Source organism: Cyanistes caeruleus, chromosome 15 (assembly GCF_971803275.1).
Source record: "Cyanistes caeruleus chromosome 15, bCyaCae1.hap1.1, whole genome shotgun sequence".
Lineage (NCBI taxonomy): Eukaryota > Metazoa > Chordata > Aves > Passeriformes > Paridae > Cyanistes > Cyanistes caeruleus.
This window is the reverse complement of record NC_141715.1, coordinates 1,754,220-1,767,026: the sequence shown is the minus strand read 5'-3', so window position 1 is coordinate 1,767,026 and position 12,807 is coordinate 1,754,220. Positions and strand designations below refer to the sequence as shown.

The 12,807-nt window shown below is 48.9% G+C and overlaps 1 protein-coding gene across 1 annotated transcript; it reads left to right on the top strand.

The window, feature by feature from the left end:
- Window positions 1–53: 53 nt before the first annotated feature.
- On the top strand, window positions 54–12,258 carry GRPEL2 (GrpE like 2, mitochondrial). Its single transcript, XM_086851271.1, has 5 exons — window positions 54–496; window positions 564–1,148; window positions 5,093–5,261; window positions 6,416–6,497; window positions 8,396–12,258. The coding sequence occupies exons 2-5, from the start codon at window positions 1,081–1,083 to the stop codon at window positions 8,749–8,751; spliced, it is 675 nt and encodes a 224-aa protein (XP_086707397.1). The 5' UTR covers window positions 54–496; window positions 564–1,080; the 3' UTR covers window positions 8,752–12,258.
- Window positions 12,259–12,807: the final 549 nt, after the last annotated feature.

The following is a 12,807-nucleotide window of genomic DNA, read 5'->3' as shown; positions in this document are numbered from 1 at the left end:
TCCATTATCCCAGATTCTTCTTGGCTCCATCCACTCTGACCTTGGACACTTTCAGGGATGGGACAGCTACAGCTTCTCTGGGCAGCCTGTACCAGACCTCAGCATCCTCACAGGGAAGAATTCCCAATATCCCATCTAACCCTGTCCTCTGGCAGTTTGAGGCATTGCCCCTCGTCCTTCACACTGGCTCCCTGTGGGTAGCCTGCAGTTGTCAGTGGCTTTGACCAAGGCTTTGGGCTTTGGTTAATGTTTATTCACCACGGGAAAGGAACACTCACAGTCTCTTCCAGTCCTTTCCTGAACTACAGGTGAAACCTGTCCTGTTACCACCCCTCAACCTGCCAGGCCAGCGGCAGGAGCTGTGTGTGGGTCTGAGTCCTGTGGGAACCAGGTCCGAGCCCCGGGGACAGGGCTGTGTGCCCAGGTCCGAGCCCCGGGGACAGGGCTGTGTGCCCAGGTCCGAGCCCCGGGGACAGGGCTGTGTGCCCAGGTCCGAGCCCCGGGGACAGGGCTGTGTGCCCAGGTCCGAGCCCCGGGGACAGGGCTGTGTGCCCAGGTCCGAGCCGAGGGGCCCGGAGCTGTGTGCCCGGTGTCCGGCTCCGAACTGTGCTGGGGGAAGGAGCTGGGGCCGGGGCCGAGCTCCAGGGAACCGGTGCCGGGTATCCAGATCCGAGTCTCGGGGGTCAGGAGCCGTGTCCAGAGCCAAACCCCGAAGCCCGGACCCCTTGTGCCCGGAGCCGAGTCCCGGGCTCCCGGAGCGGCGTGTGCGGCGGCGGGCGGAGCATCATCCGTACCCCTTCATTCCCCTCATCCCCGCCTTTCCTCATCCCCTCAGCCCCGCCCGGCGTTCCCGGGGCCGTGTGGGAGCTGTAGTTCATTCCCCACATCCCCTCCTTCCCCTCATCCCCTCAGCGCGGTGCCGTGCCCGGGGCCGTGTGGGAGCTGTAGTTCATTCCCTTCATTCCCCTCATGCCCTCAGCGCGGTGCCGTGCCCGGGGCCGTGTGGGAGCTGTAGTTCCGCGGTGACGCGGGCTCATCGCCGCCACCTCCTCGCCGCTCCGGGCCGGTCCGTGTGGGACCATGGCCGCCCGCTCCCTGCGGCGCCTCGGGGCCCTGCTGCCCGCGGCCGGCAAGGCCGGCACAGGCAGGTACGTGGGGCGAGCCGGGCCGGGCCGGGCCGGGCCGGGCAGGGGGGACACGGGTGGCCCGGAGCCGCGGCTGTCGGGGACAGACGTGGCAGCGCTGCGGGGCCGGGCCCGGGCGGGCGCCGCGCCGGGGGCGGGAACGGGAGCGGATCCGAACCCCAGCCCAAATCCCAACCCTGAGGCTGGCCCGGATCTGGACCCCGACCCGAACCCACAGCCGGACCCAGACCCGGACCTGCATCATCCCCGCCGCTTCTCATCATCCCCCGCCGCTCCCCATCTCATCCCCAAAACGCTGCCGTTCTCCTCAGAACGCCCTGCAGCTGAAATAACCCCCGAAAACCAAGCTCTTTTCCCGGAAAAGTTTTGTTTGGTTTTTTTTTTGGCGTGAATTAATACTCGTTTTTAAGGCAAAGCGTTTCCGCGCTCGGTAAGTCACGCTGGGAGGTGGTTTCCTGGCACTGTGGGTGGGTTCTGTGTGTCGCTGAACCATTTATTTATTAATTACGGCTTTTATGTGCTCCTCGGGGTTTTGTTTTTGATGCTGAGGCAGCACATGTGCTATCAGTGTGTTTCGGGTGGTCGCAGGAAGAGAATCCATTTCATTGTGTCAATATTTAGACAGAGGAACAGTGTCCGCTCATGCTTTTTTCCATCGTGCCATGTGGCTTAGAAAAAAGAAATCAATAAAGGTGCTTTGGTTATTTGAATGACGTATGGGCAGGTGAAAAGAAAAAAAAAAGCCAAAATGCCTGTTAATTTATTTTTGTCTATAAGAGAAACACCAACAAAAGACTATTTAAATGTAATATAATAAATCTGCAGCACATAATCGAGGCAGCTATGTTTGGGACTAATTGTAGATGCATGTCAGGAAATTCTCCCTCTTAGATGAGTGAAAACTGCTTTGCCCCCCTAAAAAAGGTGCAATAAGTGCTTTACCATCTTCGTGTCCTTCTTTTGGATACTCTCTAAGAGCTTTAGGTCTTTCTTACATGCTGGAAGCCAAAAGTGCCCCGGTGCGGAACAGAGCGGGACAATCCCCTCCTTCCACTGGATTATCTCTGGAGTCACTCCCTGATGAACCAGCTCGGAGGAATGGGCAGTAATTAGATTTCCTTCCAAAGCAGGCTCATCAGAGCTGAAAGCAGTGCAGATGTCTGTGTGTGTCTCAGCATTTTGTCATGCTGATTTGGGAGGAGGAGGTTCCAGGAGGGTGGGGAAGGATCCTCGCCTTAGACAGGGTCACTTTGGTGATGGTTGGAATGGTTGGGTGCTCCAGAAAGAGGTGCTACCGTTTTACCTCTGACCAGAAACCCTCTCTCATCACTGAAATATAAATATTCATCACTGAAATATAAATATTGAAGGACAATTGGCTTGAGCCATATGGCTGCAATCAACTTCTCTGCTCTTTCTTATCTCTTCGGCTTTTTGTGACATCACTTTGTAAATCTTTCTGTAGCACCAACTTGTGTAACTCCCTTCACACGCCCCGCGACTTCCACGTGCCTGGCGCTTCAGGATGTGTCAGCTTCCTCCCGTGGGATCCCTGCCTATTTTTAGGGTAGCTGTGATCAAACCAGCCTTTAGAAGATGGAACCCAGTCAATGGACAGCCTGTAAATAGCTCCTGCCACTTGTTGGGGAGGATTCCTTTCATCCTGCAGGAAGGAGTAAATTCAGCGGCATTTTCAACCCTGCATAACAGACCTGAAGAATTCCCTTTGGAGTCAGGCTGTGATTTCTTGGCCATAACTTTTTCAGGCAGCATGTGACAGCCAGAGCATGTCCTTGTGCTCTGGGATTTGGGATTTGGGTTCAGAGGCTGAGAACAGGAGTCCATGCAGGCAGCTCCCTGCTCCACGTAGGCAGCTGGGAAAGGCTCCTCCATGCCCATCTCCCACGCAAAACACGCCCTTCCCTGCACTGTAACCGCTGGTAGGGGGAAATACCTCCCTAACTCCGGCTTCTTGGGCACAGAGGAGTTAACTGAGCTGCACAGCCTATTTTTAAAACACAGGAGTTTCACCTCTGAGGGGCCCAGAGAGATTTCTCTGGGTTCTTTGGTTCATCTGTAGCATGGCTGATTTCCATCCCTGCAGCTCTTTGAAATGAAATATGAGATGATAAAGGATAAAGCTTGTAGCTAGTGCTTCCCATGGATATTTTTATGTACAAAGAAAGCCTCAGATTGATTTTTGAAGGCTTGGTGAAGGGATCCTGCTCTATCTTCCCTTCTAGTTTAATCTACTTTCTCTAACTTTGATAAAGTGCAGTCAATAAAATGAATGTGACAGGAATCTTAATAATCATTCAGGATGGGGTCTTGTGCCCCAAACAGCAGCCAGGGATGAAATGTGGGGTTTTTTTCCCTGTATTTGCATTCCTGGAACTCAGATGGTTCTTTAAAGATTAGTCTGAGCAACATCCTACTCTAGAGCAAGTGTAAGTAGAGAAAGCACTTTCAGGTTTGTGTTTGGCACAATAATTTGTTGAAAAGGAGCGGTCTGACATACAGATGATGTTTTAAGTACCCACTTAATAAAAACTGCACATGCAGACGTCTTCAGGTGGGGAAAGGAAGTTTTGTCATTAGTGCTGTGGGACATTTAGCAACCTGGTATTAAGGATTTAAATGAGGAAACATCTGGGCTGCTAAACACGGGGTGGGAGGAGATGCTTGGTGATCTTTGGGCAGATACAGATCTCCTGAGCTGGGTTTTGAGGGTTGAGACAGTCTGAACCACCTCAGGGACACCCCCTCCCTGCCCCACGTCTCACATGTTTGGCTTCTCTTTGGTAGGGGCACTTGCACTGATCTGATCTGTCAGCAGACCTCTTCAGGGACACTGAGAGAAAAGTCCCCTTGTTTTATAGGGTTATTTTTCAGCTGGTTTAACTCCTTGAGATTGAATTCTGCTCAATTCCAGTACTGGAATAAAGAGTGTTGAACGGCACTGAGGCTTCATGATAAACCTCAGAAGAAACTCTGTGCACTTCTGTGACATTGAACCTGAGCAATTCAGCCTTGCTAAAGAGGAAGAATGCTTAATGGTGCAGGCCTGGTAATGTGAACTCAGCTGAATCGATCCTGGGGTCTAAATTAGTGTCTCTGTGCAGAGTGGAATTGTTCTGTAAAAACACAGGGAGTGGAGTTGGTGCCAGCACAGGGATTTCTGGGCTGTGCTGCCTTTCACAGGGTAGATGTGCACTTAAATTAAGGAAAATATTGCATAGAGGGGATATAAAACACTGCATGAAGGGGGTGTTGAAAGCTTTGCTCAGAGGAAGAGCCCAGGTATTCCCAAAAAAGGAGAATACACCCTTCCTTGTTAGGAACTGTTTCCGGAATGGAGCCGGTTTGGAAGTGAATTCTGTTTTGTTCTGCAGATTCTTCCTGGTGTAAGGTGTGAGAGGGAGGTGGACCTGGAGCTCATGCTGACAGGAATCAGCCCTGTCTAGGCTGGTTTGAAAAAGCAAGTGTAGTAGGAGGCAGAGTGAAACACAGGGAATCACAGAATTATTTATGTTGGAAAAGACCAGGGAGGTGGTGGGAGTGTCCAAAGAGTGACTGGATGTGGCACTCAGGGCTCTGGGCTGGTGACAAGGTGGGGATTGGGCACAGGTTGGGCTTGAAGGTGTTTTCCTCACATTTATTTATTTATCTCCACCTCATTTATTCTGTGTTTCTGTGAAAATCTGACTCTTTTCAAGGTATGCCAAAGAAGTGGTGTAAAGCCTCTGTGTGCCATGTTAGTCTAAAATAAAATAATTTAAAAACACCTCTTTGTGTTTCTTTGCTGATTGTTTGTGTTTTCTGAAAAGTACTCAAATTGTGTGTAGAATCCTGTGTACCTCTTTTAAGAGAGCCTGCTTTTAATAATGACACTAATCTTGAATTCTCCTTGACCCTGAAGTTACTCAACTTTGTTTCTTTGTCCCTAGTTTGCATTTCAGAGGGTCCCCCTGTGCTTTCAGCACTGCAGCTCAGCAGAGGAGTACAGGAGACGAGTGTGGACCAGAGGAGCCCAGTGAGGAGCCCAAGCACCCCCTCTCTGACTGTGCCTTGGAGCACAAAGCCATCAAATTGGAAGAGCAAGTCCGAGATTTAACTGTGAGTGTGCTGGATCCCTTTGCTTCAGTCCCCTTGGCTTGGTCTGGTTTTCAGCCCTGGATTTTTCTCTGAATGCTGTGACACACACAGAGCTCCAGAGCAGCTGTGCCCTGAGTGTGAGGGTGAAATTCCACCCTGCCTTCCCCAAAACACCATAATCTGTCAGGAGTGCCAGCAGCAGGCCACTGATGGTGTGATCCTGGCAGGAAAAGCTGTGTGTTGGAGCTGGTCACTTCTTTCACAGCCTTGTGGCAGTAGCTTCGTGCTGATTAGTGTCACATATTGGCACGGAGTCATGGAATATCCTGAGTTTCCACAGGATCATCCAGGGCAGCTCCTGGCCCTGCACAGACCCCAAACAATCCCAGCTCCATCCCTGGAGCGCTGTCCAAGCTCTCCTGGAGCTCTGGCAGCCTCGGGGCCGGGACCATTCCCTGGGGAGCCTGGGCAGTGCCAGCACCCTCTGGGGGAAGAACCTTTCCCAAAATCCAACCCAAACCTCCCCTGGCCCAGCTCCAGCCCTTCCCTGGCTGCTGTCCCTGACACAGAGGGCAGAGCTGCCCCTCATGAGGAGCTGCAGTGTCCAAGGAGTCTCCCCTTGGCCTCCTCCAGCTGAACAATCCCAGCACCCTCAGCTGCTCCTCCATGGCCCCTTCAGGTCTTTCACCATCCTCGTGCCCCTCCTGTGGACCTTTAATACCTTTATGTCACACTGGATCCAGATTATGCAAGAAGGGAAGTCCTTTTAAGTGCCCATGTGTGGTGGAAATCGGGTTCTGTGTGGAAGAACACACGTGACTGAGGTAGGGGATTAAATGCCACAGCACTGGGCTGCTCTGGAGATAATCACCCTGAGAATCCTGCACCAAGTGAGAAATCAGCTGTCACAGAGCTGCCTGCTGGAGAAAGGAGGATCTCAGCAGCAGCCTGCCAGTGGCTGTTCAGCTGAATTCAGTCATTCAGTGCCCAGAATATTTTTGGCCTTCCTTGGGCCTTCTGAGGGAGTTGCAGTTTTTGGTTAATCAGTAGAAGGACTTGGCTTTGTATGAAAATGCAGGAGCCCAGCAGAACCTTCTCTTTTTTAAAGCATTTCTGAGGGGTTTCCAGTGTCAGGTTTTCCCTCCTGGTTTGATGTGTGCCCTCTGTGGTTACAGGAGCGATACCGAAAAGCTTTGGCAGATTCCGAGAACGTCCGGAGGAGAACGCAGAAGTTTGTGGAAGATGCCAAACTCTTTGGTAAGAGCTGTTTACTCACTGGCCTGCCTGCCTGAGCAGAAAGTGCTGATCGGCAGCTTTTCTGTCCCCCTGTCCTGCCCTCCCTCGTTTATTTTAAAGCCTGCTGTGATGTTTGGCCTGGACTCTTGATATCTGGGTTTAATCACTATTTTTTCTCTTGTGTCCAGCTGTGTCCTGTCCTATTAAGTTTACCCACAGAATCACAGAATTGTGACTATTTTTTTTTTATTTTTAATAGTCCCAGTTAAGCTGAGTCTAGTTCTGCTGACTTGGTTGAAAATGCAGGCTCTGCTGTGTGCTGAGGATTGGCTCTGGCAGGGTGCATTTCACACTCAGCTGTGTCATCAGGTTGTGATCTCCTTTACTATATTAACAGCCTCCTCTGCTTCAGTTCGTTGGAGGGAGATGCAGCCTGGGGCAGTAGTTGCCAGTCTCTAGATTAGATGTTTAAAACCTCTAGAAGAAATATTTTAGCATCAGTGAAAGGAGCTGGATTTGTAGCTTTGGCAGCAGAAGCAGGTGAAGGGGGAAGAAAGTGCTGTTCAGGCATTGCACTGTGCCAGAACCATCTCTGAGAATGAAAAACTGTTTTTCTCCATAATGCATGAATCTCAAGAGGTTTATTGTTAGTTAATTCTAGCAGCCTCAAAATTAGAGCTGCTGTTATTTTCTTACCTTCCACCCATGGTGCTATAAAATGGCTGCTGAGTTTGGGGATAATCAACAACAGGATGATTGATTTTGAGAGGGTTTTTGGAGCTCTTGGGATTTTATATGTAGCATGAAATAAAAATAAGTTCTTTATTAGAAATTGCTCAATGAGTGAGACTTGGAGGTAAGAGGAAAATCTGAAAGGAAGTCATAGCAAGGTGGGGTTAATCTCTTTTCTCAATTGATGAGAGGTAAGACAAGAGGAAACAGCCTCAAGTTGTGCTAGGGGAGGTTTAGATTGGATTTCAGGAGAAATTTCTTCACTGAGAGTGTTGCCAAGCACTGTCACAGGCTGCCCAGGGAAGAGGTGGGGACACCATCCCTGGAGGTGTTGAAAAGACTCAGCGACATGTTTAGTGGTGGCCTTGGCAGTGCTGACTTGATGATCTTGAAGGTTTTGAGCAGCCTAAGTGACTCTGATTCCGTGAAATGAATGGTAAGTGCTGGCATTCTGTCTGCTCCTCTGCTGCATCTCCTTGCTCTCCCTTTGTTCGGTGCCTGTTCACATGTACAGCTGCAGACAGCACCTGACTATTGCCTCATTTTCTCTGTTTCCCTAATGTGTCATCCCAGTCAGAGAGTTATGACATTTATGTAACTGAGGGAGGCAGCTTTTCCTGGAATTTCTGCACTGTGCAAGAAATCACTGTTGGAAATGCAGCCAGTCTAACCCTGTTTTTCTAATGACAAAACCTGCCTGGCTTTTCATGACCAACCCAAGAACCATTTTGGTCCAGTTCTTCCACAATGGTTTTAAGTTATGAATAAATTTGGGACTTTGTACTTTTGAATAGCCATGCATTGTTTTTGCTTCCCCTCATTGTGTTTGTTCCCTGTGGAATGGGCATTTGTGTGACAAAATTGTGTCTGGAGCAGAGTCCTAAATCAAATCTGAGTTGCAAAAAACTGCTTGGAGTGAGATATTAATGCTCTGCTTTGTCAGGAATACCAAATATATATATGTTTGTGGTATGGATGTGCATTTCCTGCATATCACTTGGTTTGAGGAGTTTTTAGATTACTCTTAATGCTGAAGCTTTGGTTCCAGGAATCAGAAGACACCGCCTGGTCTGACTAAATTAACTTCAAATCAATGAGCGGCTTTAAAGGTGCCTTCAAACCACTGTGACTTTGTCTGTCCTTGGTACTGGATGTTCTGTAAGCTGTCCTTCATTTCCTTCCTGCAGGGATCCAGAGTTTCTGCAGGGACCTGGTGGAGGTGGCAGACATCCTGGAGAAGACAGCCGAGAGCGCTGCCGGCCAGGCGGGGCCCAGCGATCCCAACCCCACCCTGAAGAAGATCTACGAGGGCCTCTCTCTCATCGAGGCCAAGCTGCAGAGCGTCTTTGCCAAGCACGGCCTGCAGAAGATGAACCCTGTGGGTGGCAGGTACGACCCCTACGACCACGAGATCATCTGCCACGTGCCAGCCGAGGGCATGCAGCCGGGCACGGTGGCGCTGGTCACGCAGGACGGCTACAAACTGCACGGCCGCACCATCAGGCACGCGCTGGTCGGCGTGGCCGTGGAGGCACAGGAGTGACGTGGCTTCAGCTGCCCCACCTGGGACCTTCCTGAGCTGGGGACAGTCACGGCTGCTTGTATTTACTTATTTATTGAGCTGGGTTTGTGTCGTGTGATGGCTTCGGGGTCGCGTGCGGCGCCGTTCGTCCTGAGGTACTTGTGTATTTAATAACCCTTGGAGTCCATGCGGTAGTAGTAGGAGTCCTGCTGTTTGTCAGAAATTTGTGGCGCTGTAGCCTCTTTCTCTGCTTTTTTTCTCCATGAAGGTTTGTACGGGGAAGAGAGGAGATATGGAGAGAAGGGGAAATTGAAATTCTCTTCTTGTCTCCCTGTTCTGTCTCTGAGGGAGACTCCTGCAGTGGCCTCCAGGAAAGGAACTTCTCTGCCTCACTTTCCACAGCTGTATTAAGGGACTGTAATAATACTGACCTACCTCACAGGGATGTGGTGAGGCTTTTCACGTGCAAAGCACTGGGAAAAGTCCAGAGGGATGAGTATTATTATCACCTGGATTTGATGTCTTCCCTTGTCCCCAGACACATCAGATGGGGCAAAGATGATCACTTGAAATGACATTTAGGGGCAGCTTTTTCTTACATTGCTTCAGGAAAACAATCTGGAATTCATGGAATCTCTGTCATACTAGAGTTGAATAGAGATCAGGGTTTAAAAAGAATTCAGTTGTTAGGTCATACTAATGTTAATATTCCTTCTCCAGGTAAAATTCCAGCTTGACTCTTTGTTCCCAAAGGTAGAACAGGGAATGGTGATTTGTGGTGGAGCCAGAAAACTGTCTTCACATCTCTTAATCTCCAACCCAAATGTATGTTTTAGAGGAGAGTAATTTCTCTTCCCTGGTGGGTATTTGTGCAGCTTTCAAGCATGATAAACTATGTGCTCTTCGTTGCAGCTGCTGGCAAAATGGAGCTGTGCCCTTAAGCAGGAAATCTGGACTGTTCTATTTTCTCAGCTCTCCAGTAGAGATCCTCAGATTACACCAACTTCCAATCCACATTCTGATCCTACTTTCAATGATCCTGGTAAATATTAAACCTTTCAGGTTTTGACGCAAGGAGAAAAATCTCTGCTCCAAAGTCTCAAGTGCCCTTGTGCCAATTTTAGCAGCAGTGACAAGAAAGCAAGAGAAGCAGAAGGCTGAGGAAGTGAAAGCTGACCTCGAGCTGTCCTCCTGGTTGGAGGCATGTTGTTGTCACAGCACATATGTATTTCCCACTGGCCCTATTGCCTGGGAGTTCATTTATCTCAGCTGAAAGGATGCAGTCACTGAAGAGGATCAGAATTTAACCCTTTGCAGAGCAGCAAGCAGTCAAATGACAGAAGAGCAGATAAGCCACAAAACCAGGAAGGGTTGGTTTCCAGGTTCTTTCTTACTGATCTGTTCATTCCTTCCTTTTTACTTTCTGGAATTGGTTCCATAACCTGACAAATGCACTTCCAAAAATGCTCTACTTAGAGTGGATGCCACCCCTGGTTTGGAAGAAAATTTATTCTTCTCCCATTCCTTTGCAGGCTTCAGCTGAAAAACCCTTTTGTGGTGGACTTCAAAATTGTCACAGCCTTTGTATTGACAGCCTTTCACCTGGGGACTGTGTGCAGTTAGTGGGTTGGCATCCTAAAAAATTAAGGAATCTGCACATTTCTAACCTGTTTCATGCAACTTTTTTTAGTGGCAGCTGTGGTGTGGGTCTGTAGTGGATCCTTTTTGGAGTGTGGGTTTCTGCCTCTGTGCAGTAAGTTCTGAGAGAGGCACTGGAGATTTCAGCCCTGATACAACACTTCTGGCAGCTTTAGGTCATGAACAAACCTCTTGCTCAGTGTCTTGTACTATTTTCATGTTTTTGTAAGTTTCAGAGATAAACAGGACTTCCTGTTCATTGTTGTGCTGAGCAGGTCACCAGGGTACGCTGTTTCTCCAGAGAAGAACGGGTAAAATATGAAATGTGGCACTACAAATCTGGCTGTTCTTCCTCAAAAGTGAGGAACCCATGTCCTCAGCTGGAAGGAACAGTGAGGTCTCTGCTGCCTCTTCAGCCCCTGCTGTATCAGCTGAGTCTTGCAGTATGAGGGGAGAGCTGGAAACCAACTTTGAAAATGAAACTTTAGTTGTAAAGAGCCAAACAGAAGCACAGGCATTTTTTTACACAACAGTTTTCTGTCACAGAGAGGCTGCAGCTGGGTGTGACCAGGACTGATGGGATCCAAATCCTCTTTAAACTCACCCGTGGAGCCACTGGACTGTGAAAAAAATGTTAGAGCCACTCAGAGCAACTTGGGTTTTGCCAACTCTGCCTGTCTCCTCAGCCAGTACTCACCCACTTCTGCCTTAAGGAAATACCCTAAAATGCACTCCAGACCTTCTGTCTGTACTGAGAGATGATTTATTCAGCTTGTCTGTCTGGGTCTGCTTTCACTGAGGCACTGCAGTGTGGCTGCAGCAGGAATCTGAAGGATCCAGGTCCTGTGCAGCCCTTCCCACCCTCACAGAGCCCCTTTTTAATGTGGGGTGAGTTCTGCAGGATCCTATCAGCTTTTATGATTCCTGTGAAATGGAGCCAATGCTGAAAGACTCTTTCACAGATGTTACCAAAGAGATAAATCCTGTAGCTGTTGTTTGTCCCAGTTCCTGCTTCCTTTGAAAGGTGAAGTGAAAATGAAATATCCGATCCTGGATTCCATCACAGAATCCGGATTTCCCAGGTAAAATTTGATTCTCTTGCCTTTCAAGCACACTTAATTATGTGGTTTTTTGGGTTTTTTTTGTCCTGGATGAGCTTGTGGAAGGGTGGATTGAATTTCTCCTTGGTTCTTGCTGCCTTTTCTGCCCTGTTCTGTAAATCCTGCAGGGAGGGCAGTGACCCATGAGCTGCTCCTCTGCAGTCACTTTATCCAGTGACTGTTTCATAAAACAGAAACACATTAACAGGGCAGGAACAGAGAGGAGAGGAAGTGTCAGGTACCTTTTCGTCATTTCCACACCTGAACAAGTCTCCAGTGGCAATCTCATGAGCATGGCAAGATCTGAGCTCTGACCAGGAGCAGTGCAGAATGAAATTGTTGGATGGAAACATGGAAATGGATGTTGCTTTGTGAACCTTAATTTCCCAGAGCTTCTGCTGGAAGAGCTGTGATCACTCAATAGCTCTTAGCAGTCCCTTAATTAAAAAAAAAAAAATGTATTTAAGTTTTATATTGTGAATATTGTAGTATTTTTTATTTTAAAACTTGAGGTGTTTTGATATTACTTGCAAAGTCAAATGAACAAAGTGTTGCTAATCTCCAAAAATCTGAGACCATTTAGGTGGAGGGAAAACGTGTATATATTGTATTTTTTGTGTGTTTCTGTGCTCTTTGTTTACCCAAAGGTTCTGGCTGTATGAAGAACAGAGATATGTGGGAGCAGTGCAAGGAATTGACAACAACATTTGAGTTGATGCTGGAAAGGGCTGATTTCCTTTAGATGTCCAGATCCTGTCCATTTGCTAATAAAACAGAAGAATTGCAGTGACTCCTCTTGCCTTTTTCCCTGCCCCAAACTGCTGCTCATTCCAACTCCAACCAGCTGGGAATGCACACTGGAAGGTTTCTTGCTGTTCCTGATCTCGTTGTCTGTGAAAGGGCTGCAGCAGCATTTGGCTGAACATTTTATTAACGATGTTTTAGGAGGATTCCCAGAAATGCACACACAGGGTGTTGGTGTCAGTGGTTCCTGCACTGATAACCTGCCCAGGTGTGTCAGTCCGTGCCGTTTCCACACCTTCTGCTGTGTCTGTTCCTGGATGGCTGTGCAGAGAAATGCTTTCTGCCAGCCTCTGGTGGTGGTTGGTTCAGCAGAAACAGCTGAAATCTGGATATCTGGGCTTGTCTTTGCTCTGCTGCCTGTTTGCCCCTGTGTGCAGCCACAAGGGTGGCTTCATTCACAGGGTGCATTCACACTGTGGTACCCACAGGCAGGCTGCGATTTCAGGGGTTTGGAGGCTTTCTCTGCAAGGGTGTGTTTGTATCGGATTTCTTTCTGGGCCTCCATTCCTGCTTGGTGCCCTGTGCGTGGGCCTTG

What these genes read in the sequence shown, in the direction of transcription:
- GRPEL2 (XM_086851271.1), top strand. Translation starts at nt 1,081, where the DNA reads ATGGCCGCCCGCTCCCTGCGGCGCCTCGGGGCCCTGCTGCCCGCGGCC. An exon ending in GGCAAGGCCGGCACAGGCAG is followed by an intron (nt 1,149 to 5,092) that starts GTACGTGGGGCG and finishes CTTTGTCCCTAG; the next exon opens with TTTGCATTTCAGAGGGTCCC. An exon ending in AGCAAGTCCGAGATTTAACT is followed by an intron (nt 5,262 to 6,415) that starts GTGAGTGTGCTG and finishes CTGTGGTTACAG; the next exon opens with GAGCGATACCGAAAAGCTTT.